General features: G+C 43.3%; 1 protein-coding gene across 1 annotated transcript in view; it reads left to right on the top strand.

Annotated features, from left to right (window-relative positions):
* The first annotated feature begins 554 nt into the window (after nucleotides 1-554).
* CFAP221 (cilia and flagella associated protein 221) overlaps nucleotides 555-26268 on the top strand; it is a 77184-nt gene continuing 51470 nt past the window's right edge. The window contains exons 1-6 of the mRNA XM_080798964.1: nucleotides 555-654; nucleotides 2191-2376; nucleotides 4548-4648; nucleotides 12113-12199; nucleotides 12320-12418; nucleotides 14055-14155. Coding sequence (XP_080655090.1) covers nucleotides 2238-2376; nucleotides 4548-4648; nucleotides 12113-12199; nucleotides 12320-12418; nucleotides 14055-14155 — 527 coding nt within the window. The 5' untranslated portion in view covers nucleotides 555-654; nucleotides 2191-2237. The remainder of the gene's footprint in view (nucleotides 655-2190; nucleotides 2377-4547; nucleotides 4649-12112; nucleotides 12200-12319; nucleotides 12419-14054; nucleotides 14156-26268) is intronic.

Below are 26268 nucleotides of genomic sequence, written 5' to 3'. Positions count from 1 at the left end.
TTCTGAAGTATTTATGGATAAAATGATGCCGGGGATTTTCTTCAAAATAATACAGGGAGTAGGGGAAAGGTGCACATGAAACAAGATTGACCGTGATTTGACCATCGTTACAGATAGGTGTTGAAGGTTCATCGTACTATTCTGCCTACCTTCTTATGTGTCGGAAATTTACCATAACAGAAAATGTAGAACAAACTATACTTAAGTATTAAGCGATTCCGTGAATGAAGGTGTGCCGGGAAGCCCCGCCCACTGAGCTGGGGAGGCCCCGCCCCTTTGGGGCCCGCCGGACTTCCGCGGTCCGCTCTCTCAGGGTTCCAGTTTACAGTGTCTCCCGACTTTCTCACTTCCCCTCGGGAATCCATTGCCTTCGCACCTCATAAATCGCTCTCTCTCTGTTCTCCAGCCCCCACGGACTGCTCCGAGTCCCCAGAAGTCACCTGCGGCCTCCGGACCTCGAGCCGCCGCCGCAGGGCCTCCCCCCCCCGCCGCCACCTCCGCCCCACATCCCTGGGGAGTTTGGTTGCGTCCGGCAGCAGACGCCGCCCCGGGAGCGAGTCCGCGTCGTCATGGCGACGCTCGGAGCAGACGCCGACGCCTAGGCCGACGCCGGCATGGGCGCCCGCCGAATTCCGCCCCGGAACCATCTCCTGTGTGAGCGGCTTGCGACCTGGGGACGCGGACTTGGCCCCCTGGGCCGCCGCTCAGCTGCTCAGGCAGCCTGAACCCGGGGGGCGGGTGTCCCGCTGCGAGTCAGCCTGGGCTGGGGTCAGAGGAGAGAGAGGTCGGGCCTAAAGGGTTGTGTGGGGATGGGGGTGCTGCGTGGGTCTGGGGTCGACCCCGACCTCTAGCAGGAGACCGAGTAAAGGGGCTCTGAGGGGAGCAGGCGTTTGGCTAGGGTGAGAGGGGCTGCGGGGTAGAGAGGATGGGGCAAGGGGACCAAGGACGGGGACATACGAAAAGAGACGGGGTTCACCCCGGAGTGAGTGAACTGGAATAGGAGCTCTCCTGAAAATGGTTTAGCCCTTGTTCCTTCGAAGTACAGGCAGGGAACTTGAGGGAGCCACGAAGAGGGAGCCTGAAAGTGAACTTGAGGCAGGTGTTGTTGAAGGGATGGAGGGGAAGGACACTGGTGTGGGGGAGGCTGTGCTGACGGGGAAATCTTCAGAGATGCTAGTGAGAGGAGGTGGGAGGAGGTAAGGGGAAAGGAGAAACTTCCAGAAAATGATTATTAGACATTGTCTTCAGTGTGGTTAATGTATTTTGCTTGGTGCTGTGGACTGCAGGGAATCTAAAGTTATGAGCCTTCTCCAGGAAAAAAAAAAAAGAGAGAGAGAGAGAGAGAAAGAAAGAAGCACATAAAGATCCACATATGATTTTACATTGACTCTCAGAGACATCGCAGAGCAGCCCCCCAAGCATGTACAAGAACCCCCAAATATAGAGACTTAGCTGTAGAAGATGGCAAGATATATAGGCTTTATAAAGAGTGTACAAGGCAATAAATCATTAAAACCCAATGAGTAGTAGAGGCGCTAATTGCTGAAGAATGTGGAAGGGTATTGGGGTCAGCATAGACTTTATGAAGAGAGTGGAACTTAACATGATAAGGAAAAGCAAGTCTGACAAAGGGTCCCCATGAACCAGGATCCTAGATCCTAGGGCAGAGCTCCTAGGAATGCCCTCTGTGGTGCTGGAGGAGGTCCACTGGCCACTCCAACTTCTCATCACCCCAGAGACGGACCCTGGAAGTTGGCCCCAGGATGCCAAATGGTAAAGGGTTTCATGGTCACATGCAACTAAGACCGATTTGGAGAAATCTCAGAAGAGGCCTGTTTAACTATTTACTTCAGACTTTTCCACTTTGATTTATTTTTCCATTCATATACCCCTCCTAATAGCTCAAAAGCATCTCAGGACTACATTTTGGGAAAAGCTTTTGAGGAGAGAGAATGAAGGACAATAGAAGGGTTTTGAGCAAAGGCATGATATTGGGTTGTGATGTGTGACACAAGATTAATGGGACGTCTCTGTGTGGGAATGGAGTGGCCAGGAGAGGCAGAGAGGCAGGGAGGGCCTGGTACACACGGTCACAGAGGTACATTTGTCAAAGACAGGAAAAAAAAATATGTGTGTGGTTTCTCATACTGCTACTGTTTGGTCTCCCCCCGCCACCACCACCACCACCAGGAAATGACCTTTGGCTCTGAAAAGAAGACTCGATTTTTCATGATAAAATGGCAGTGGTGAAAACCCCCAGCAGAGAACTGGGCAATGCCGAAGAACCATTTACTAATGTATCCCCCCTCCTTTTGAAGAGGCTAGTGGAGGAGCCCAAGAAGAGAAGAGAAGTACCTAATCACCTTCTAGAATCAAGTAAGTGAGTAGAAAAGAGATTTGCTTTACAATTTACATCTTACCGGAGGATCCAAAGTCCAGAAAGCACAATGGGATTTTTGGTGCTGATTTCTCTATATTGTTTAATGGGCTATATTGTTTTATGGGCTCACAATAGCTTTTATTATTAAGCTATTATGGTTCTATTTAGGTCCATCCGCTCGTGATAGATTCTTTTGATGTAAATGAGTCACCAAGTCACTAAGTTCTCTTGCTTCCTCTAACAGCTTACCTATCTGCCCCCATTGCCTTGTTCCTCATCCTCAGCAGGATCACTGGGTTATCCTAGTGCTCTCCTCTGTAACACCTTCACACCCAGGCTGGCCCTGCCCCTATCTTGCTCAGATACTTTCAGTGGTTCCCTTGCATTGGAAAGAGAGTTGCAATTTCCTTCACTTGGCATTTGGCCCCCTCTGCTGTGGATGCAAGCCCGCCCACCGAGCACCATCCCCACACTGTGCACTGCTCTTTCCCAGCTCCAACCACACAGTTACTCCTGCTTCTTCAAGACCACATGCACTTTATACCTGCTTGCCTTTTTCCATGCACATCCTTTCCCTGCCATGTACATGGAAAGCCTAGTAAAATCCTGTAGCTAGTATGTAAGAGGCTAATCATTTTGCCTACATTATTCTCACTTAATCCACACAATGTCAAAGTTCAGTTTTTATCTTACTGGTGGGGAAGTTGAGGCTCAGGGAGGTCAAAGGAATTACCCATGGCGGCACAGCTGGGTGGAGAGGTGGTGTTCTGTCACGGTCGCCCAATCTCCAGCTCTCTACCATCATACTAGGCCGCTCCTCACTCATCTTTCAAGGCCCATCACAGATGCTGAAATGTGGTATTTCGGTGTGGCTTTTTCGTCACCATAGAACTTACGAGTGCAAATTAGTAGACTCGACTCTTTCTGGGTATCAACAGGAAAATACCGGTTCTGGGTCTATTTTGCGGCCCTAATAACAAAAGCAAAATGTTCAGCATTTAACAAGTTTACCAAAGAAGGTTCATTTCAATACTTAAAAAATGATCAAATAACCCACAGTGATCACCCATCCCCCAGAAACACCATCCTGACCCCATCCCAGCCCTTTGGTTTGGCCCAAACCTGATGACAGTGTCAGGTCACCTGGTGAGGAGAAGACCACCAATCATTTCATATGCACTCCAGATGTTTATAAGAATCACAGCAGGCTAAGCAATGGGGGAGCGTGTCTCAGGCTCATGTGCTTTTGGCAGTAGCCAAAGGTGAAAGGTCCTTATGTGTAAGAAACTGAACAGCGCCTTCGTATTGAGGGAGGCAGTTCAGTGGTTGGAATCGGACAGACCTGGGTTTGATTTTTAGCTCCTGGCCATGGGCAAGTTGCTTAATTTTGTTGAGTCTCAGCTCCTTCACCGGCACAATGGAAATAGTACCCACTTGCATAGGGCTGGAACAAGGATTATGAACAAATGCCTAGCAGGTTGCCGTGGGTTCTCGGTGCCTCCTCTACACGTCTCAGCTCCTGCCTCATGAAGAGCTGGGGAAAGTATTATAGACCTGGCCACTTTTGTGAGATCAGCTGTTTTAACCTCCTTCTCAGAACCAAAGAAAAAAATAAAAAAGATATTCATGTTACACTAATAGTAGTTTGAGACTTTACTGTCCAGAGCAATAATGACTCAGAGCTTTACGATTATTCTATTACATTGTAATTCTATTCGGAGGAAATCCAGTGATAACAGGTAAATAATCTAGTGATGAAACTAAACACTTGGGGTCTTTGAACTGGGTATTTGTTACATAATAAGTCACATCAGGGTTACACAGAGCAGCAAAGTTAGGGTGTGTGCTATTGCAAGCTCATGTTTTGTTATGAAGACTTGTACAAAATGGGAAGAGCAGATTATTTTAGTGGGTAATAAACAATACATGTGAATTTGTGTTGTGATGATAATTATCTCCCAAACGATGTGTAAATATAGAGAAGAAGTGGTACAGTTCATTTGGAATAGATCATTGATCTTGTTGACAGCTGTATCCTCCGTCTGAAACTTTCATATGCTAAAAATACCCCAAATTAAAGAAAGCCCACATTAATAGAATCTTCATTTATCTAATATTTTCTCTTATGTCTCATCTCATGGTGTACTTACCTACTTTGTTTTTATAGAGATTTATGCGAAAGTTGTGAGTAATAAGGTCATACAGGCAAAACCTGGCATATTGCATTTTGGAGGCTACGAAGTAGAAAAACACCACCAACAGATTCTGGTAGGTATTTTTTAAGTGGGGTAATTAATCATGGTAACAAAATGACACGAATGTCCTGCATTTATATAACTCATTCATTTAAAGAGCAGCATTATCTGCAGAAGCACAGATGTGAGTTGGGCCAGAAAGTTGGGTCTAGGACGAGAAATTTTAAAGCCACGCCAGTGTCCTTGGACAAGCTACTTTCCCCCTGCTAAGGGCTCCTCATAGCATTCTTTCCAAAGAGGTGTCATTGCTGACCCACTCTTAGGGGCTAGCAACTGTGCTTGCTGTCTCATGGTGATCGCGTCTCACATGATTGGATTTCATCCTTACCCTAGCTCTGCAGAGGTTGTAATATTATTCTCATTATATGGATGAGGAAACCAGGATTCCAGAAGGTTCAATAGTTGCTTCAAGAACACACAGCTAGTAAAAGTGACAGAGACTGACTTTGACTTTTAAGCTGCCTTCTTCCAAACCAGTGCCTTCCTCCTCCAAGCCTACACAACCAGGGAGGGGGTATCCCTTTCCTAGGAGGCTTCAGTGAGCATTCTGTTTCATGCGCTCGGGTCCAGCGCTCATGCCTAAATCAGCCATTCTGGCCAGAGAGATTCAAGCCAGGTCTGGGTGGCAAGGGTCCGTTCTACTGGACAGGCTCCAGGAGGGGCAGTTGAAAGGATGGACTATAGCCTACCACAGAAGGGTCCCCTTCATTGACCTGCAGGTTCAGACTGGGTGGGCCTGGGGTGGCTACAGGATTCCTAACTCCTATTCTTAGACGGACCTGAAAAAAAAAAATTTTTTTAAGAGGGATGGGGAGGGACAGAGGGAGAGGGAGAGAGAATCTTAAGCAGATTCCACATCCAGCCCATAGCCTGTCAACCCTGAGTTCATGACCTGAGATGAAATCAAGAAAGTCAGACACTGACTGAGTCAGACCAACTGAGCTACCCGGGAGCCTGGGACCTGAACATTTAAACTCTATAACCTCGCTGACTTCACTTCAGTCCCCTAAAGTCACACTGAGCAGGCGTCTCAGAACTACTCCTGCTGGGCTCTGGGTCTGAGCCAAATGACCTCTGTGCGTGGTTGGAGTGGGGCAGAGACAGCCTCCCTCCTCATGAGCCCTCTGAGACTTCAGCTTTGTACACGATGTTCCGCCTCTGGCTCTGTCACCAGCCACCACAAAAGTCTCTACTTTTAGAAAGGGGAGGAAGCTGACAAATGCTAAAGCTGTCAGGAGGTGAAGTTAGGTTTCTATCAAGCAGTCCCCAACAAACAGAGGATGCGATTTCCGTGCATCCTAGTGCATCGAAGTGGGTAGAGAGAGAGTAAACCCGGAGAGAAACCTGTTAGGTGCCAAGCATTTCCTCTCAGGAAGAGAGTAAGGTTTTAAAACAGTCTATTAGGCCATCTGCCGGTCGACCTACAAGCATGCATTTCTTAGAACAGAGCATCAAAGACCAAGGTTAGTAAGTGGAACCTACTTTTTCTGGTGTTAGGTTTGCTGTCTCCATGGTGATAGGGTAGATCTAAAATAATTACCTTTCATAATTGTTCATTGTTTATAATGAATATAGGAATAAATAATTCACTCCCTATCCTCCAGTTCCCTCGTTCCTCTTATTCCCCCACCCAGTCTACTCCTACCCTAGACAACTGCTCATCTGCTTTCTGTTGGCATAGATTTAACTATTCTGGATTGTTCATTTTAATGGAATCATGTAACACGTAGTCTTTTTGACTGACTTCCTCCATTTAGCGTTGTTTCCCAGGTTCATCCACCTTGTAGCATCTATCAGCACCTCATTCCTTTTTGTGACTGAATACTATTCCATTGTACGTCTCTACCACATTTTGTTTATCCATTCATCAGTTGGTGGACATTTGGATGTCAACTTTGAGGCTATTATGAATAACACTGTTAGGAACATTCCTGTATGTATTTTTATGTGACAGATTTTCAGTTCTCTTAGATATATACCAAGAAGTAGAATTGTTGGGTTGTACGGTATGTTAGTTTTTTGGGGCTGCTATAACAAATAACCACAAGTTGAGGGTCTTAAAAAAAATAGAAATTTATTCTGGAGGACAAAGTCCAAAATCAAGGTGTATGCAGAGCTGTGCTCCCTCCAGAGGTGCTTGGGGAGAATCTGTTTGCCTATGGCAGCTTCTGGCAGGTGTTTCTTGGCTTGTGTGTATGTAACTTTACTCTTTACCTCTACCTTCATATGCCTTCTCTGGCTCTGTGACTTCTCCTCTTTTAAAAGGATACATCATTGGACTAAGGCCTACCTTGGTAATTCAGGAAGATCTCATCTCAAGGTCCTTAAATTAATAACATCTGCAATGATCATTTTCCCAAATAAGGTCACATCCACAGGGGCTAGGTATTAGGATGTGAACATACCTTCTTGAGGCCACCATTCAACTCCTGTTTTTTTTTTTTAAGGTGATAGAAGCTTATTGAATGCACCACAAGGGAGTGGCAGGCAGGACAGCAAAGGAGAAGTCATCTGCTCAATTTACTGTTTTATTTGTATTTTTTTATTTGCATGCTTTATTTGCATTTCCCTAATAAGTAACAATATTGGGTGGGGGAAGCTTATGGAGACTTCGACCTGGCTTAGTCAGTAGAGCATGGTACTCTTGATCTCTGGGTTGTAGGTTTGAGCCCCACATTGGGTGTAGAGATTACTTAAAAATATTTTAAAAAACAAAGAAAGCAAAAGCCTGTGGGAAGAGAAGCCACTTGAGCTAACCCAAAAGGAAAGAGAAGTGGGAAGAAGGTATTCAGGGCATAAAGGAAGACATTGAGAGAGGTCCAGGGTGTGTGCTCCTTATTTGGACACTAGTGTACAATCTAGTTTACCTGGACTGTAGGGTTTGGGGAGGGAGATAAAAGCTTCATTCTGTTGAAGAACAGAGACCATCTCTTTGATACAGCACAATGCCTAACACAGAGAAGTTACTCAGTAAACACTTGTGAATGACACTGAGTTCACTTCATTGGAAGAGAGTGATTTGGTGAAGACTCACACACTCCCAAGTAAATACAGTGTAAAGTCTATATAATCATACTGCTTCTTTCAGACATGAAAACAAACAGGCACAGATAAAAGTACAAAATGATTTCATCTTAATAACATTCTGGGAGATCTTGGGAGGGCCGGTCTCCTGTTTCCACCCCCAAAGTTAAGCAGAAGCCTAAGGCAATTACCTTGAGATTCTTGCCAAAGAAAGGGGAAAATCCAGCTCTGCTTTTATCTCGGTTTTGCTACAGAAAACTATGCAAATTGCCCAAGAATGGAATGATTGAATGTGGGTTTAAAAACCACAATAAATTGTTCATTAACATTCGAGATTGATCCAGATCTGGTTAAAGGATTTAAAGCATTTTACTTGGATTCATAGTGAGATCAATGCTTTGACTTACTTTAAAATCTGAAAGAATGGTTCCCAGGTTTCTCAAAACAAAGACCTCTTAAATTCTTTTTCCCTCTGCAGAAAGATTTTGTTTATCTGGAAAACTATATTAAGTAAATAATTAGGTTTCTCACGAGACAACCAGTGTTGATGTTGCCAGCCCAAAACAAAGTTGTTAGAAATTAACAGTTCCTTTAGGCTTTCTGAAATAATGGCATTAGTCTTCAATTCCCTTTTGCAACCTTTAACACCACCCCCCAACATATAGCCAAATATTACATCTTTTATTATCATGAATGGGATCTATGTTGTTTGATTCTTTTAAAAAATGTTTTTCTAATGATATATCTATCCATTTTAGAGAGAGAGTCCACGTGCACAAGCCAGTTAGGGAGAGAGGCAGAAGGAGAGGGGAGAGAGAGCCCCCAAGCAGACTCCTTGCTGAGTGGGGAGCCAGATGCATTGCTTGATCCCAGGACCCCAAAATCATAACCTGATCCAAAATCAAGAGTTGGAGGCTTAACCAAGTGAGCCGCCCAGGTGCCCCTTTAATTTATTTTTATTTTTATTTATTTATTCTGAGAGAGAGAGAGTGGCACAAGCGAGGGGTAAGTGGTGGGGAAAAGGCATAGGGAGAGTGAGAATCTTAAGCAGGCTCCATGCCCAGTGTGGAGCCCAACACCGGGCTCTCAATCTCACAACCCTGAGGTCATGACCTAAGCTAAAATCAAGAGTCAGAGGCTTAACCAACTGAGCCACTCAGGCACTCCCCTGTGTTGTTTAATTCTTTAAGAAATGAATTCAGGGGGCACCTGGGTGGCTCAGTGGGTTAAAGCCTCTGCCTTCGGCTCAGGTCATGATCCCAGAGTCCTGGGATCGAGCCCCACATCGGGCTCTCTGCTCAGCAGGGAGCCTGCTTCCCCCTCTCTCTCTGCCTGCCTCTCTGCCTACTTGCGATCTCTGTCTGTCAAATAAATAAATAAAATCTTAAAAAAAAAAAAAAATGAATTCAGGAGCACCTGGATGGCTCAGTGGGTTAAGCGTCTGCCTTCGGCTTAGGTAATGATCCCAGGGTCCTGGGATCGAACCCTGCATGGGTCTCCCTGCTCTGCTGGGAGCCTGCTACTTCCTCTTCCACTCCTCTTGCTTGTTTTCCCTCTCTCGCTGTGTCTCTCTCTGCCAAATTTAAAAAAAAAGAAAGAAATGAATTCAGTATTTTCTAATTGGTAATTTTTTATTCATTTGACAATGTAGATATTACCTACTGAATTCCAGTGCTCATCCTTCACATACAGATGAATTGCAGGCATAATTGAATTTGCTCTGCCACACTCAAGTTGGAGGAAGCGACAGGTTTCTATATTTTTTTTAAATCAGGATGTGGCCCAGCCCTCACCCACAGGTGCTGGCTTTATCTTCAGTCTCAGAAGAGCCAGCGCCTGCTCCTCCCTTGGGACCATTCAGGGCTACTGGGACACCTGAGCCCGCTCAGCGGCTTTGAGCACAGACCTCTGGTCTCCAGCCCGTGGCGCTGCTTGTTGCAAATTGACCTAAACCCACGGAGTGATTAGATATTAGGTAGGTATTGAGAACCTGACCCTGATGGGAGATGGGAGCCAAAGATGCCCTCCCAGCAGCCTTGCTACCAGGTGTATCTGCGGCTATGAAAACAGGTCCGAGAAGAAATTCTGCCATGCATATGACACTTACCAGCAAGCAGGCAAAAAAGAATGACCATACTTGCCATCTCCAGGAAGGACCGACCATAGCTCCTTGCAGGGAAGCTTTGCTGGCAGCAGATCTAGTAGGTCCACTGATAGGATTAGCCTACCTTCCAACCAGCTGACAGGATTTTTTTGTGCTGTGCAAAACACAAGACCCAAGGGAGTCCTGGGTCTTTGAAGGTCATGCTAAAGGATCCTGGGTTCTGGGCTCACTGGATTCTCAGATCCCTTTTGTTTAAGAGCAGGAATGCCTGTATGAAAGTTCTAGTAAATACACCTATCCTGATATTGTAGACCCTCTAGTGCCAGTTCAGGTGAGAAGGATTGAAATGGCCTGAGTCACCACCTCTGGAGTTTACTAAGCACTCCTGGAGTGCAGATTACTGATTTCTTCTAAGGTTTACCACCCTTGATATGCATATTAAAAGCAGTCCCTACACCCTTGTTTGTTGCCCTGTCCTTACTGGATTTAAAAAAAATTTTTTTTAAGTGACAGCCAATATAACCGCTTCTATTCCCAGTTCTTCCTGGACTCTCTCACTCAAGGCTTCCAACTCCAGTGTCCTTCTTGATGACGAGCATGGGGACAGAATTCTTTGTCAAGGCTTCCAGGCCCTGGGGATCTATGGCTATCTACCCATCCCCAGGCAGGTCCCACCACCCCAGGATTCTGGGTGTGATGGGCACAGGCCCCAGGCATCCTGGGTCCCGGCATACCTATCCTTCTTTCCCCCATCTCTCTTGTAAGGACCATCTTGTTGGTAGAGCCCCAGGAGCCCACACCTTCACCAAGACTGCCCCTGTGCAGGGCCCTTTGGAGGTCCAGAGCAGTCTGGAGAATTTTTTTTTTTAAGACTTATAGCATATTTTAAAAAAAGAAAAGATATGCCAAAAGAGGGCATAAAACAGGGTCACTTTAGGAATGTTCACAGGTGACAAATAAGAGTTTTTTAACAAATCCAAACACCACTGTAACCTCATCAGGAAATAATGTCTGAATTTTAATTTAGGGCTTCAGTGACCATGAGGCCTTGGGCAATGGGCCCCATGACAGGCCCGGGCTCTGGCCTGGACTTTGGAAACAAAGGCCTCTTAACTGTCCCCTGGCCCAGGTGAAGTCCAAATCCCCAGATCCCGAGGTTCTTGGTCCCATCTCAAGCAGAGGGGGAGAACACTCCTATTTAGAGACCCAGTTATTTTATGAAGCAAGTTGTCCTGCCTCACAGCGGGGGCCTTCTCCGGTCACCATCGGAGAACTTCTGACTTTCCTGACTTCCGACTTCTTTTCCATTTGCCCCAGGCATGGATTGGAGGCTGCCCTCTTTTTTGCCTCTTTTTCCTGATTTTTCGACGACTGTAGTGTCGCCGGGCCCCCAGGATCAGTGGCATGTAATTTGAAGTAGTTGTGAGAGTTGGTGGGTGGCTGACTTTTTAGCTGGATCATGGGATGAAATGGAGTTGTGAAAATTCATTAGTGATAGGAAACCTGGTTCATAATGGAGTCGGGAGGCTGTCACACCCCACTACTCCTCTGTGACTGCAGACCCCATAGGAAGAGATGTACCTTGTAAGTCCATACTTTAGGTACTACTTCACTGACCCCAGCAGGAGGAAGGAAGATTTTCCTTCTCCCCTAGCAACAGCCCAGCCAGTGAGAGACAGTCACAATCAACCAGTGAAAAGTCCCTACACTTCAAATTCCCAGTTTACTCCAATGGACTTTTTGTTTATAAATAGTCCTCACCCCCTTCGCGTCTCCCTTGGTCTGAGACTTGTCTATGGTTTTGCAACAGCCTTCTTGTCCTAGTTTGCAAAACTCTATTATTCTGAATAAACCCACTTTTTGCTGGCAGAGTAACTGGTGGTTTTTTTGTTTTGTTTTGTTTTTGAGGTTAACAGAGCTCAACAAAAAGGCACACGTGGTAACTGGTCAGAATTGGGAATGAGGGCTGTGTAGAGGAGATTACTGTCTGGGGGCTGCAGGCTCTAGTAAAGTCCCTAATCTGGGCAGAAGGCACTTTGGTATGCTTTATTATCCTTTAATGGGTGTTGTTTTCAGGGTACTTGGCTAGCTCAGTTGGTAGACCATGTGACTCTTGATCCCAGGGTTGTGAGTTCAAGCCCCACATTGGGTGTGGAACCTACTTCAAAAAAAAATTGTAAGTGGTTCTGTGTTTGTTTTACTATTCTTTAAACGGTGTATGATGCTTTCAAATCTTCTAAAAAGTGAAACAATAAATTTTGTCTCCTCAAAACCCTTTAGGAACAAGATGATGAGATATGCAGCTAACTAAAACAATGTTTTCTCTAAGCACTTCTCTTTCTCTCACAGCATCTGGTCAATATTTCCAATGAAGATGTACATGTGCATATTTTACCCCCTCAAACCAAATACTTTCAGATCAAGTATGTGAAAACGGTAAGCACGGCCTGTTGCCTGTTCTCTGTGGTGCTCTCTTTGGATTGTGACTTTCCGTGTGGTGAGTCTGCTTGGGACGCATGTGTAGTATGCCGCCACCACAGCCCGCTTGTCTTCTAGGAACACCGCCTCGTCCCTGGCTTGTCCCTCACAGTCACCACTACGTTTTCTCCAGATGAGTGGCGATACTATTACGATTGCATTCGGGTTCACTGTAAGGTAAGTTTTCTTAAGATTGTTTTTTTGGGGGGTAAGGGACAGGACGATGTCAAAACTCATACCCTGAGGGAAGAACAAAGGGAAATGGAGTAATAAGTGTGGTTTCTCACCCAGCGCGTGTGTTCCTTGGACAGCCAGTGTGAGTAGCATGGAGGGTCCTTGTCTGGTGACTTGGGTTCTGGGTGTAAGAGCAGAACCAAGAACAAGGGCAGAGCCGTGAGACGTCATTTGCTTCAGGTTTCCAGCCTGACCTGACCTGGAAACTCTATCATGAAGCTGTAGGAGTTGATAAAAAAAACTTTGTCAAATAGCTTAAACAAACTCCTTGAAGTGCTAGGCTACCAAATTAGCAGGATCCCCGAATTGTGATTACAAACCCCAGGGACTGGATGGTGTCGTGTTGGAATGTCCTCAGAGGCAGTCCCAGGGGCCTGCAGGGAGATAAGAGTCTGGGTGGCCTGACCCCAGATGGCTGGGCTGTGTGGGTCCCTGTGAGCCTTTTTGAGGTCACCAAATTCATCCTGTGGCCTCCAGCCAGGGCCAGCTCCATGTGCTGTCAATCCTTCTCTTCTAGCGGCACCCCCCATATGTCCCTTTGCTCCCCTAGGTCCAGCTCTTGCAAGTCGAGAAGCCTTAAGGGGAACTAAAAATACGCCTTAGTAACCCATGAGTTCCAATCTTTAAAAAGAAAATTGAAAAGCTAAACCGAAAACAAAGGTAGGGTATGGCTTTCAGCAGGAGCACCTGCACCAAGAAGATGAGTCTCGAGGACAGGCATGGTACAGAGGGCCAGGGCCCATCTCCTGCTACTCAGGGGTAAGGCTAATATAACACTCTGCACGGATGTAATGCTCTTATCTCTTTCAGGCCATCATCTGCCTTAATTCTTAAAAATACCTTTATTTTATTTTTAAAAATTGTTTAATCTTTAGTTTTTTTAAAAAAGATTTTATTTATTCATTTGAGAGAGAGAGAGAGAGCATGAGCTAGGGGAGAGGGAGAGGGAGAGGGAGAGGAAGAAGCGGACTCTCTCCCCACTGCTCCCACTGAGCAGAGTGCCTGACGCAGGACTGTATCTCAGGACCCTGTGATCATAACCTGAGCTAAAGGCAGATGCTTAACTGGCTGAACCACCCAGGCACCCCTTAAAAATACCTTTAAAATAAAGGCAGAAGTATTCCCTTTTTGCAAAGGAAGAAACAAGGCTTGGAGAGGTTTTGTTTGAGGTCAAACATGAAGCAGGATGACCAGCAGCCCTCTGGGCCAGATGTCCGTTCATGGTTTATGGTTCATTGCTCTCCGTTTCTTTTGGGCTCCTACAGACTAGGTTTGCTTATAATTTTCTCAAATAGAAGTAGGTAGATTACTGTCTTTGTATCTACAGGAAGACATTGTTATCTTTAGCTTTACTGGATAATAGTGAATATCACTTCAAGGAAATGTACTTAAAATTCCCTACAGTTTGTTTATAGTTGGGAAAGCTCAGTATTTCTGATGTTATATGTAAGCACTCAGATTTCTTAAGGAAATGTTTTTAAGTGATAGCAAACAACATAAGAAAGTATCTACAAGTTCATTTTTGAAAATTAGAGCCTCCAGTATGGTAAACTTGACTTTTTCCCTCCATTAATTTTAGGGAGATGACACTTTGCTTATTCCCATCCATGCCTATCCTGTCATGAACACATTGGACTTTCCCTCATTTATAAACCTATCCAACGTTTTCCTTGGTGAAAGGTGAGTTACCAAGATGAACTATCAAAATGTTATAGGTCATGAAAAATTAAGGTATATGCACATAGAAACTTAGATATGTATTTTTCCTAATGGCAGGTTATGCTTGTAGCTGAGTTAGACTGGACTTATAGTTGGAAAGGCAAAACAAGGGGCCCCTGGATGGCTCAGTAGGTTAAGCACCTGTCTTGGGCTTGGGTCATAATCCCGGGGTCGTGGGTTGAGCCCTGCATCAGGCTCCCTGCTCAGTGGGGTGTCTGCTTCTCCCTCTCCCTCTACTGCTCCCCCTGCTTATGCTTTCTCTTTCAGATAAATATATATATTTATATATATAAATATATATTTATATTTAAAATATTTAAAATATTATATATTATTATATTATATAGTATATATAATATAATATTATATATATTTATTTATATTATTTATTTATATTATATTTATTTATATATATTATATATATAAATATATATATATATAAAATATTTTTAAAAGAGTGCCTACCTGGAGAGAATTGTCCTGAGGATTTAAATAGGTTAAAGTAGAACTTAACAACAGTTAACAATATTTGAATGTTTGAATTATGCAATATTTGAATATTTTAATACTTAGTAAGAACAGTGCTTCACATGTAGCTACTGATTTAAATTAGCTATCAGCCATCATCAGTGCCATCATCATCATCACCAAATAGATTTTTACCTAAGTAATGTACAAGTGAGATCCAGACAGGTTGACTCACACATTAGCAAATGTAGACAATGTATAGAGAAATTGTGATGAGAAGCTTGGAATGGAAAGGCTGGCGGCCAAGTTGAAGGTGGGCTTCCAATGCTGAGTGACAGGGTAAGAGCTGAGGGGCAGTTGTGAAGCTCCAGAAGAGCGGGTCAGGGACTGTGCCTCTGCTGGGGACAGCGGCCCACTGGCAGGTCTGCAGCAGGGCAGGGAGGAGGGGCCCTTTTCTCTTGGCCTTTATATGTAAAAAAAAAAAACACAAAACCTGTTACTGAGATATAATTCACATATGATAAAATTCACTAATTTAAAACATAAAGTCTGATCATTTTTAGTACAGGCAGCCATCATCACAATCAATTTTTGAACATTTTTTTCATTACCCCAAAAGGAAACCCGTTACCCATCTCTCATTTCTCCTTCAAACTTCTAGTCTCAAGCAAACTCTACTTTCTGTCTCTATAAATTTGCCTATTCTGGACATTCATATACATGGGAGCATACATTAGGAGGTCTTTTGTGACTGACTTCTTTCAGTTAGCATAAGGTTTTCCCAGTATCAGTACTTTGTTCCTTTTTATCACCACTTAATATTCCATTATGTACACATACCACATTTTATTTATCCATCAGTTGATGGATATCAGGTTGCTTCCACTTTTTTTTTTAAAGATTTTATTTATTTATTTATTTGACAGAGAGAGAGAGAGAGAGACACCAAGAGAGGAAACACAAGCAGAGGAAGTGGGACAGGGAGAATCAGGCTTCCCACTGAGCAGGGAGCCTGATGCAGGGCTCAACCCAGGATCCTGGGATCATGACCTGAGCCGAAGGCAGACGCTTAATGACTAAGCCACCTAGGTGCCCCAGTTGTTTCCACTTTTTGGCTACTTTGAATAATATTGCTGTGAACATTTGTGTGTATGTTTTTATTTGGGTATATACGTGGTTATTTGTGTTGGGTATATACTGAGGAGTAGAACCGCTAGGTTATGTGGGAACTCTATATGTAACATTTTGGGGAACTGCCAGAATTCTTTCCAAAGGGAGTGCACCATTTTTTATTTCTACCATCAGTGTGTGAGTTCCAGCAGCACTTATATTTGTGAATGTCAGAGGAGAGCAACTCTATCTACAGCTAAAGAAAAATTCCTGTATATTATGGAGAAGGACAAAGGTTATGGGAAAACAGAAATCTAACAGAAGGTAGCTTCAGAGAATGTGTTTTCTCTTTGCATGTAGAATCCATTCAGACAAAATTGCCAGAAGTTACGGGATCTACATTTAATACCACCAAGTCTGCTTTCTTACTTTGAGGTTGCTTCTGGGGAGAAGCAACTGTGGTCTGGGTAGGGCCTCTCTGAGGACTGGATAGCCTTTCCCACAAGATCATGAAGTGTACTTGTATATATTTATCAACCACATTTGCAACTGCCTGGATTTGATGATTGTAAATTTTCCTTGCTGAAATAAAATTCTACGTGGATATTTGCCAGCTACCTCTAAACAACCATGATGGCTTAAGATCTGGTAAAATGTATTTTGACAGCTTCTGTAAATAACAAAAAGTTGCATTCTGGTCTCTGTCCAACATCTCTAAACCAAACACTGTGGGGTGCAGAGGACTTTTAGCTCTCTTTCCCTTTTGGAGGTTGAAATTCTGCTTTGTAACTAGTCTAACCACCATGGCTGATTAAATTTCATAACCACTTTATATTTTAGGGAGTATAATAGATAAAATACAATTTTCCCCTGGGGCACTTGGGTGGCTCAGTTGGTTAAGCATCTCCCTTCAGCTCAGGTCATGATCCCAAGGTCCTGGGATTGAGCCCCACAACTGGCTCCCTGCTCAGCAAGAAGCCTGCTTCTCCCTCTCCCTCTGCCCCTCTGTTCACACTCTCTCTCTTTCTCTCGAATAAATAATTAAAGTCTTTTAAAAAGTGCAATATTCCCCTTCCTATAGATGCAAGTAACTAAGAACATGCTTTTATTAGGTGCTGAAATGTGGTATCTTTCCATTCCTGTGGTTCTAAAAAGATTCGCATAGATTCATCAAGCTCTGTAGTTTCTCTAGCAGTGTCTACCTGGTACCCAATAACCGGTCAAAATCTGTAACAAACCCAGTCAGTTGACCAGTTCTCTCCATGCGGCATCAACATGTCTTCCTTGCACCAAGATGACTGTTGTCCATTTGGTTAGTGTGCTCCAGACAAGCTTACATGAAAGTCACCTGGGCCCTTTCCTGGACTCCCTGTCACTTCCCCATTTTCCTCTCTGGACCTGGTTGGTCCCATGGGCAAGGCAGTCACGTTGCTCCAAAGCAAGTGGAACTAAGAGTCCATCTCAGGGCTGCAGATGCTGTGTAGACCACAGGGTCACATTAACAACACCAGCAGAGCAGATCCCTGGCTACACCATCCCAAACCCGGGATATTTTAGTCTCTGGAACTTTTACATCGTTAAGTTTAAGAATTTACCAAAGGATGCTTTTCTTTAGGCAGTGAACCTCATGGCTCATTTCAGAAAGTGTGAGAATACCCAAGGTCAGAATAGGATGTCCGAATGAAACCTAGTTCTCTCACTGCCCTATGGTTGAAAGCATATGGGCCACAGGAGAATGTGAGTAGCACTGGGAGGGAAAGATCAACAGTGAGGGTGACTGGCATAGACAGCAACTGGGTCCTGTTTCGAATTGTGCGAGTAAAGAGCCTCTGCTTGAAGGGTCCACAAACCAGCTGTAACTGGGTTAGAATGAAGGGGTCAGAATGACTACAACACAACATTGATCTTCAGAAGGATTTTTTTGAAGCCCTCCCTACTCAAAGAGAATAATTCACATTTTTCAGTTCATCCAGGGAAACGCTGTCCTTATGCTAGGGACTCATTTTTTTATGTCCCAGAGTCAAAGTTGACATGAAGGAGCAGCAACTTTTTATGGAAATATTCTGACAAGGGTGACTTGAACTCATCAACACACCTGTGCTTTATTTCAACCCCTACTTTGAGTTTATCGAGCAGCAGTGAACTTGTATTTCAAAATTGACATTCAGAGGAAAAAAGTCATTTGATAACAGCCTGAATTTTTACTATATGAAAAATTCTATCATATTTTATAGTTAAAATTGCTTTGATTTAATACCCCTTTGCTGACCTAATATCTAATGCCAGTCTCTTTGTGAATTTTAACAGGAAATGAAAATAATCCCATTCCTAAATCTTAGGGATCTATATCAATAATGGAAGGGCATAAATGCTTTCCCCTTTCCAACTTGAGACAGTCACCAAAGGAAACTTTCAATGGAAGGCCTACACTTTTTTTTTAACAAAATGTTGAGTCTAGACTTTTGACTCCTAGGGAAAGTGATGGAAAGGCTAGAAAACTGAAAATGTGGAAAGCAGTATTGACCTTATTAAGGCCTGGTTCGAATATTGTAATACTCTGCTTTTCTCCCTTAGATTTTGTACAAATTTGATTTGGAAAATTGCTTGATTGGTTTGCATGGGGCTAAGGGACAGAGTGGCACCAATGTTTGGCCAGTGCCTAGAACAAATGAATGTGTGCATAGGGGTAGTAACGAAAGGTGGGGTATTTCTGTTGCTTAGGTTCCTGTAGGCATTGAATACATTCTTGGAATGATTCCTTAAACTCCATAGCATATACATTTTGTGACTTTTATGAAACTACCAAGCTGCTATCATGAACTAAGCAGTAAGAACATTTTTTTAAAGATTTATTTGAGGGCTGCCTGGGTGGCTCAGTGGGTTAAGCCTCTGCCTTAGGCTCAGGTTGTGATCTCAGGGTCTTGGGATGGAGCCCCACATCTGGCTTTCTGCTCAGCAGGGAGCCTGCTCCCCCTCCTCTCTCTCTGCCTGCCTCTCTAACTACTTGTGATCTCTGTCTGTCAAATAAATAAATAAAATCTTAAAAAAAAAAAAAAGATTTATTTGAGAGAGAGAGTATGAGCAGGGAGAGAGGGAGAATCAGATTCCCCCCTGAGCAGGGAGCCTGACACGGTGCTCAATCCCAGGACCCCGGGATCACAACCCAAACCAAAGGCAGATGCCCAACCGACTGAGCCACCCAGGTGCCCCAGCAGTAAGAACTTAAAAAATGATCTACATTTTAAATTCTACAAAAAATATCCAGGGGCCAGTCCCCAATTCTGATATTTAAGAATATAACACAAAGAGTTTCTGTGTCTCCCCAAAGCACATTCCTGGAAGCAGCAAAGACAAACACTGTAGTTTTCGGTGTTGGAGAGACACTCCTAAATGGAAAGTGTTTTCTGGGCATGTCTCCTCCTTGCTTGGTTTATATCACAGACAGATCTCCCACCAAGCCCTGTCCAAGAGGCCACATCTGGTCACCACTGTTGCTGTTCTCCATGCTCAGCATCCAGGTCTCTGATACCTGCATGCATGTGTATGCACATGCACACACACACACACACACACACACACACACACACACACACACAATGTACACATACCTGTGCACTCTTTCCATGATTTCTAGAGGGGCACCTGGGTCGCTCAGTCAGTTAAGTGTCCAGCTTGGTGTCGGCTCAGGTCCTGATCTCAGGATCGTGAGACTGAGCCCCACATTAGACTCCAAGCTCAGTAGGGGTCTGCTTGGATATTCTCTCTCTGCCCCCACCCCAGGTAAATAAATCTTTAAAAACAAGACAAAACAAACATGGTTTCTAGATTGTGATTATTTCATGCTTGTCAGAATACTTAAAGCAGAGTAACTAGCAACAGTCAACTGAATTGTGACTCTTTTCTTAAATAATTGCTTTTTCTTCAACAGCCCAAAATAGCTCACGGAAATTCCTTATCTATAACCATTTCAAGATCGAAATTATTTGAATGCAAATTACTTTGCTTTAAAAATTCATTTCTTACTCTTCCCGTGAGCTTTTTGTTCTAATAGTTGCTAGGTCCCCTCCCTGCTGGGTCAGGCCCAACGTGACAGGTCCCTCAGCTCTGAGGAAGTATGTTTGGAATGCAGTCATCATGTGGCTCCTTGTGCCCCCTATTTCAAAAGAAGAAAAAGCCAGCAGTAGTTTTTAGTGTATCCTCTTATCTCCAAATAAATGCTGTATTTTTCTCAATAAAAGAAGAAATCAGCCTGCAGGAGGCTTTTCTTTTACCCTCACATCACAATTCAGTTGCTTCCTTTCCCCTGAACGTGACTTTCTTCCTGATGGCAGATGTCCCTGTTCTCTGGTCTTAGCCATGGGCTCTGCTCTGAATTTCATGAATTTCACTCCTTACTCCATCTTATCCCACATTATCTGTAACTCAAGTGAGTTGTGAGGTGCTGTTTTCTCTAATATGTATTATTTATAATACTTACTAGAAATAATTATTTTTATGAATGAAATAAAAATTATTTCATTTTTAAGTAAAGTTTATGTTTAGTTTTGGGGTTTGTTTGTTTGTTTTTTTAAGATTTTATTTATTTATTTGACAGAGAGAGAGAGATCACAAGTAGGCAGAGAGGCAGGACCCTGAGATCATGACCTGAGCCAAAGGCAGAGGCTTAACCCACTGAGCCACCCAGGTGCCCCTGATGTTTAGTTTTTCAAAGCTATTTTATATTGTATGAAACCATTTATATGAGGTACTTGGAGTAGTCAAATTCAGATACAGAAAGTAGAAGGTTTGGGGGTCGCCAGGGGCTGGGGGTATTGGGGGAAGGGGAGTTGGCGTTACTGGGGGTCAGAGTTTCACTTTTGCAAGATGAAAGAGCTCTGGAGAAGGAGGGTGGGGATAGTTGCACACCAGTGTGAATGGTTTGATACCACTAAACTGTATACTAAAAAATAGTTAAAATGGTAAATTTTATGTTATGTATGTGTTACCATATTTTGTTAAAGTGGTTTTAAAAAATATATATGTGAATAGGGCACGTATTATCTCTGCAGAGGGCAAGCATGTCACAGTCACCTCTAACTTTCTGAATTCAGTTTTATTCCACCCCTAGAGAAATGCCTTAGCTTCTTTTACCAAGAATGCAGAGGTGACCCCTTTAATTCTGGTTGTTCCCTGGGGTTCCACCTTTTCCTAAACTACAGAGGCCTGAGGGAAGGCAGGGGGTGGGGAGGTTTTGTGGGTTTTTTTTTAAGATTTTGTTTATTTATTTGACAGAGATCACAAGCAGGCAGAGAGGCAGGCAGAAAGAGGGGGAAGCAGGCTCCCTGCTGAGCAGAGCCGGAGGCTCTATCCCAGGACGCTGGGATTAGACCTGAGCTGAAGGCAGAGGCTTTAACCCACTGAGCCACCCAGGCGTGCCCCGGGGCTAGGGAGTTTTAGCAACAGGGAGGATTAAGCAATTAGGTTGAGGAAAGAGTTGAACCAGAGGCAAGAAAGGCGCTCAAAGGCCAGGCCAGCAAGAGACAGATGTCGACCCTCCCTGAATCTTTGACTCCTTCTTGCTCTTTACCTCCAATACGGTCTAAGCTTAGGCTAAAATGAGGGTAGTGTTTAATTCTCTCAGTGTAAAAAATAAGTAAATGCCTGTTACTTGAACATTTCTTCATGTAAATCTCTGTTTGTCTTTATTTGACTATATTGTTAAAGATCGTGGGTCCACTCTGCTTCTTGTTTGAGACTCGAATCCCAGAGAGATTAATTGTGTCTTTGAAAATAAGATAAGCAGCACATGAAAGTTCATAAGAACATAAATTATCTTAGATAAAAGGGCATACTTTGAAATTTGAAACATAATCTACCCTCAGCTCTTTATATCTTTTCAAATCGTTGCCTGTTTAGGGGGTTGGAGGTCTGGCTTATCAGGCAACTAATCATTCTGTCTGATTGCTTTCTGGTTTGGGGGTCACATTCTGGATACAACAATTTACATCCAAAGCTTAAAGGAAAACAACAAGCCAGCCCCCAGATTTCTTCCTTTGTCTCTATGTACATAGTAGTGCTTGAGGGGAGGTTGATAACATTTGAGAACAGGCCTTGGGATTTTCTAGGCTTTTCTTGCTTGTGGGATAATTAAAGGAAAGGCCTTCTAAAAAGCTCAACAAATAAGGCACAGAGCACTCAGTTTCAAAGAGAATGTCAATAGAGAAGAGGACTACAGTGCAAACAATGAGATGTCATTAGCTATTCCTTTAGAGACCAAAGAGAGGTGTGAAGTATAGCAGTGAACAGCTCAGGTTCTGGGGTCCCACCTTTAATTTCCACTCATGTCTTTCGAACTGTGTGCCTTTGGACTACCCTGTAGGTCAGTTCACCTATCCATAAAATGGGCATAGTAATAGTACATATCAAGTCGTCGGGAGGATTAACCAAAATACAAGCCTAGTGGTGACTGGTACCTATGAAGGGCTAGTACCAAAAAAAAAAAAAAAAAAAAGAAGGGGTTTAAAGTTGCCAAATTAAGGTTGCAACTAGAAATGGGGGATAAGGTGGTCATTCACTAAAGAAGAAACAAGACAGAGAGAATGCCACTTGGGTCCATTTTCTATTGCTTTGTAACAAACCACCCTAGAAGGTAATGGTTTAAAAGAACAGCGATCCCTCGTTTTGTTTGTGCGTGAACCACGTGGAGAAGCGCATCAACGTGAGGGTGGGGGGGCTGCCAGATCCACTTTCCAAGATGCTGCACTCATGTGCTGGCTGTTATCTGGGTCCTCAGCTGGGCCGAGGGCTGAGAGCCTTGGTTCTCTCCCCAGGCTGCCTGGGCTTTCTTACAACGCGGGCAATAGGTTGCAGAGTGAGCCTTTTCTTAGACCTGGCCTTAGGAAAGGAGTACAGCATCCTTTCCAACACATTCTGGCAATTGGAGCCCAGATTGCAAGGAAGAAGTCCTAGACCCCCCTGTCAATGGAAGGAGTGTGGTAAGAGTTCACAGAGTTGTTTTAAAGCTGCTACAGCGTGTGATCCTAAAGCGTGCCCAGATGCAATTTTTTCATGAGTCTCCTGTACATTTGCAAGGGAAAGGCTGTGACATGGTTACGTTGTTGCTGCCCACATCTTTGGATCTAACCATGATTCTTCATCAGTGAGCACTTGACAGAGGAAAAGTCCTATAAAATTGACATGTGACAGTCAATGTTATAGTTTAAATTATTCATATGTCTCCATGGGGAGGCCTCCCTTTATCTTGAGGGTGTGTCCCTCAGACTTTTATGTAGGCATCACAGCTAATGAGTGGTTAATTTACTGTGCTGTCTGAGTCCAGCATCTTGTCATAAGTTAGCATTAGTCATGCTGTTGTCAGTTAACCTGCATTCTCCCCAAAGGAGTCAGATCCTGTATATGGCAAAGTGCTTCTTCCCCCTCTCTGCATACTGAGATTTTGGAATTAAGGAGGAAATCTGATTTTACGTTATCTACAAATTCACAAGATCATTCCTTCTCTCAAAAAAGGCTTGATTATCTTCTTGACAAATACGTTAAATTTTAGAGTGAATGATAAAAATAACATCAGACTAAGGTAAAAACAAATGTTATATAATTAACTGGAAACCCGTGGGATATTTGACCCCTACTAGCATGCATTTAGAGAAGGGTGAAGGAAGAAATTTGAATTTATATTGTTTTTTTATAATATCTAATTTCCATAAGTCAAATGTGTACTCTCTTCTAATAGGCACGCAACTTGTACGTAATCATGATATAAGTCTAGTATTTAAAAGGTTTGGGTTGGGGGCACCTGGGTGACTCAGTGGATTAAGCATCAGCCTTTGGCTCAGGTCTTGATTGCAGGGTTGCGAGATTGAGCCCCGCATCGCGTTCGCTGCTGAGCAGGTGTCTGCTTCTCCCTTTCCCTCTGCCTCTCCCCCCACTTATGCGCGCGCGTTCTCTCTCTCTCTCTAAAGTGAATAAATAAAATATTTTAAAAAGAAAAGCTATGAGAGCACCTGGGTGGCTCAGTCAGTTAAATGTCTGCCTTTGGTTCAGATCATGATCCCAGGGTCTTGGGATCGAGCCCCAGGTCAGGCTCTCTGCTCAGCTGGGAGTCTGCTTCTCTCTCTCCTTCTGCCTGCCACTCCCCCTACTTGGGCGCGCTCTCTCTTTGTCAAATAAATAAATAAAATCTTAAAAATATATATTTAAAAGGTTTGGGTTGGGAGGCACCTGGCTGGCTCATTTGGTGGAACATGTGACTCTTGATCTCAGGGTTGTGTGTTTGAGCCCCATGTTGGCTGTAGAGATTACATTAAAAAAATTAAAAAATAAAATAAATGTGATGTAGTGAGCACTGGGGATTAGGTAAGACCTGTGAATCTCTGAAGTCTATCTGTGACACTAATAATACACAATATGTTAATTAATTTAATTTAAAATTAAAAAATAGTAAAAGAATAAGTAAAAGTTCGGGTGGGATTTTATTCAAAATAGGGAATAATTCTTTTAAAGTATTGGGTATATTTTTATACATCATTTTAAAGTACTTTATATTTATACATGGCCTTAGCGTAACTGATAAAATGTTTAAATAATAAAGTAATGGGGATAAAAGTTGTGGTTAACTTCAAAAATACCAGCTTCTATCTGCTTTTGATATTTTAATTGGCTGCTTCCTGTAAGTTAGAAGAACTCAGGGTATTGTTTGTGCCTCAGGAACCATAGGCATAAGTTGTGTATATTCATGTTTCTTCAGTGTAGATCACTTTTAATGGTAATTAACGTGGGTGTTTAGAATCTCTAAGTCCCCTTGGAATCTAATGGGATTCTGGTTTTTTCAAATATGAAAATTTTCTTTATAAACTAACCTCTATATTTGTCAAAATTCCTTGGGACCCAAATTCATCTAGACTGTGCTTGATTCACAATTATGGCCGTCATCCATGCTGATTTGGCACCCATAATAACAAGCTGCAGTAATGAAAGCAAATCTGTGTTTCTTGCACTGCTGTGTCTCCTTCTGAATCAGGTTACTTGGAATTCTGTGCCTTTGTTTGTTTTTCCAGATTGGTTAATGCATCAGGAACTTGGCTTCACGTAATCGTCGCTAAACAAATATCCTGACACCTTTTCTATGGGAATTATCACAGCTCTAAAATTAGCTTAAAATTGGGCATATATAAAAAGTCCCAGCAGTCTTTTTTTGGTTTTAGTTCAGGAAAATGCAAACATGCAGCTCTTAGTAGAACATTCTTGGGCAGCTGACTTGACCTCGCCGGGTAGCTCTGAGCAGATCACTGGGGTTACCAACCCAAGCGCCATCCAGCTTATATGGCTGTGAGTCATGAGTCATTGGCCTGATCTTCAGAGACTGTGTCTGAGCCGTTTAGACTTCACATTGACCACCTGGAGAGCGTTTTGGCCATAGCTAGTAAAGTTGATCATTTTACTTTACTACTACCCAGCAATTCCATTCCTGGGGTATACCTAGAGTAGCTCTGGTACTGAGGCACAAGGAATCCCAAGCGAGGATTGTCATTGCCATGTCACAATGGTGAAAAAGTGCAAATAACCTAAATGTCCTTCAGCAAGAGAATAGGTAAGTGGGAATGAGATAGTCATGGAATGGAATATTCATCACTAGTGAAATGAATGAACAGTACTTCATGTGTCATGGATAAAAATCATATATCATGGGGACACCTGGGTGGCTCATTCTGTTGAGTGTCTGCCTTGGGCTTATTTAGGTCATGATCCCAGGGTCCTGGGATCAAGTCCCACTTCTGGCTCCTTGCTCACTGGGGAGCCTGCTTCTCCCTATGCCTGCTGCTCCCCCTGCTTGTGTTCTCTCTCTCTCTCTCTGTCTCTGTCTTTCTCTGACATATAAATAAATAAAATCTTTTTTAAAAATTGTATATCATGGATAAATATCAGACGAATAGCACTGAACAACATTAGCAAGTTTTAAGAATGATATTGTTGAAAACGAATAATACAATGTTATAGATTTTGTCAGTACCTATATGTGTAATAGTATTATAAAAATGCATGGGAATGATGGACAGTGGAGACAGGGTAGGGGTCAGTCTTGGGGAGGGACAAAGTGGAGGAAGGGGATAGGCATACAGGGAGTTTCAAGTGTTTGGCAATGTTTTATTTTTAAACTCTTTTAGCATTTTCATTTATTAATTTGTTTATTTTAAACATTTTAAACATTTTTAAAATTTTATTTTATTTTTCCAGTGTTCCAGGATTCATTGTTTATGCACCTCACCCAGTGCTCCATGCAATACGTGCCCTCCTTAATACCCACCACCAGGCTAACCCATCCCCCCCGCCCAAAAACCCTCAGTTTGTTTCTCAGAGTCCACAGTCTCTCATGGTCTGTCTCCCCCTCCAATTCCCCCAACTTACTTCTCCTCTCCATCTCCCCATGTCTTCCATGTTATTCCTTATGCTCCACAAGTAAGTGAAACCATATGATAATTGACTCTCTCTGCTTGACTTAT

This window comes from Martes martes (assembly GCF_963455335.1).
Source record: "Martes martes genome assembly, chromosome: 3".
NCBI classification, from domain to species: Eukaryota; Metazoa; Chordata; class Mammalia; order Carnivora; family Mustelidae; genus Martes; species Martes martes.
This window is presented reverse-complemented; position numbering and strand designations above follow the sequence as displayed.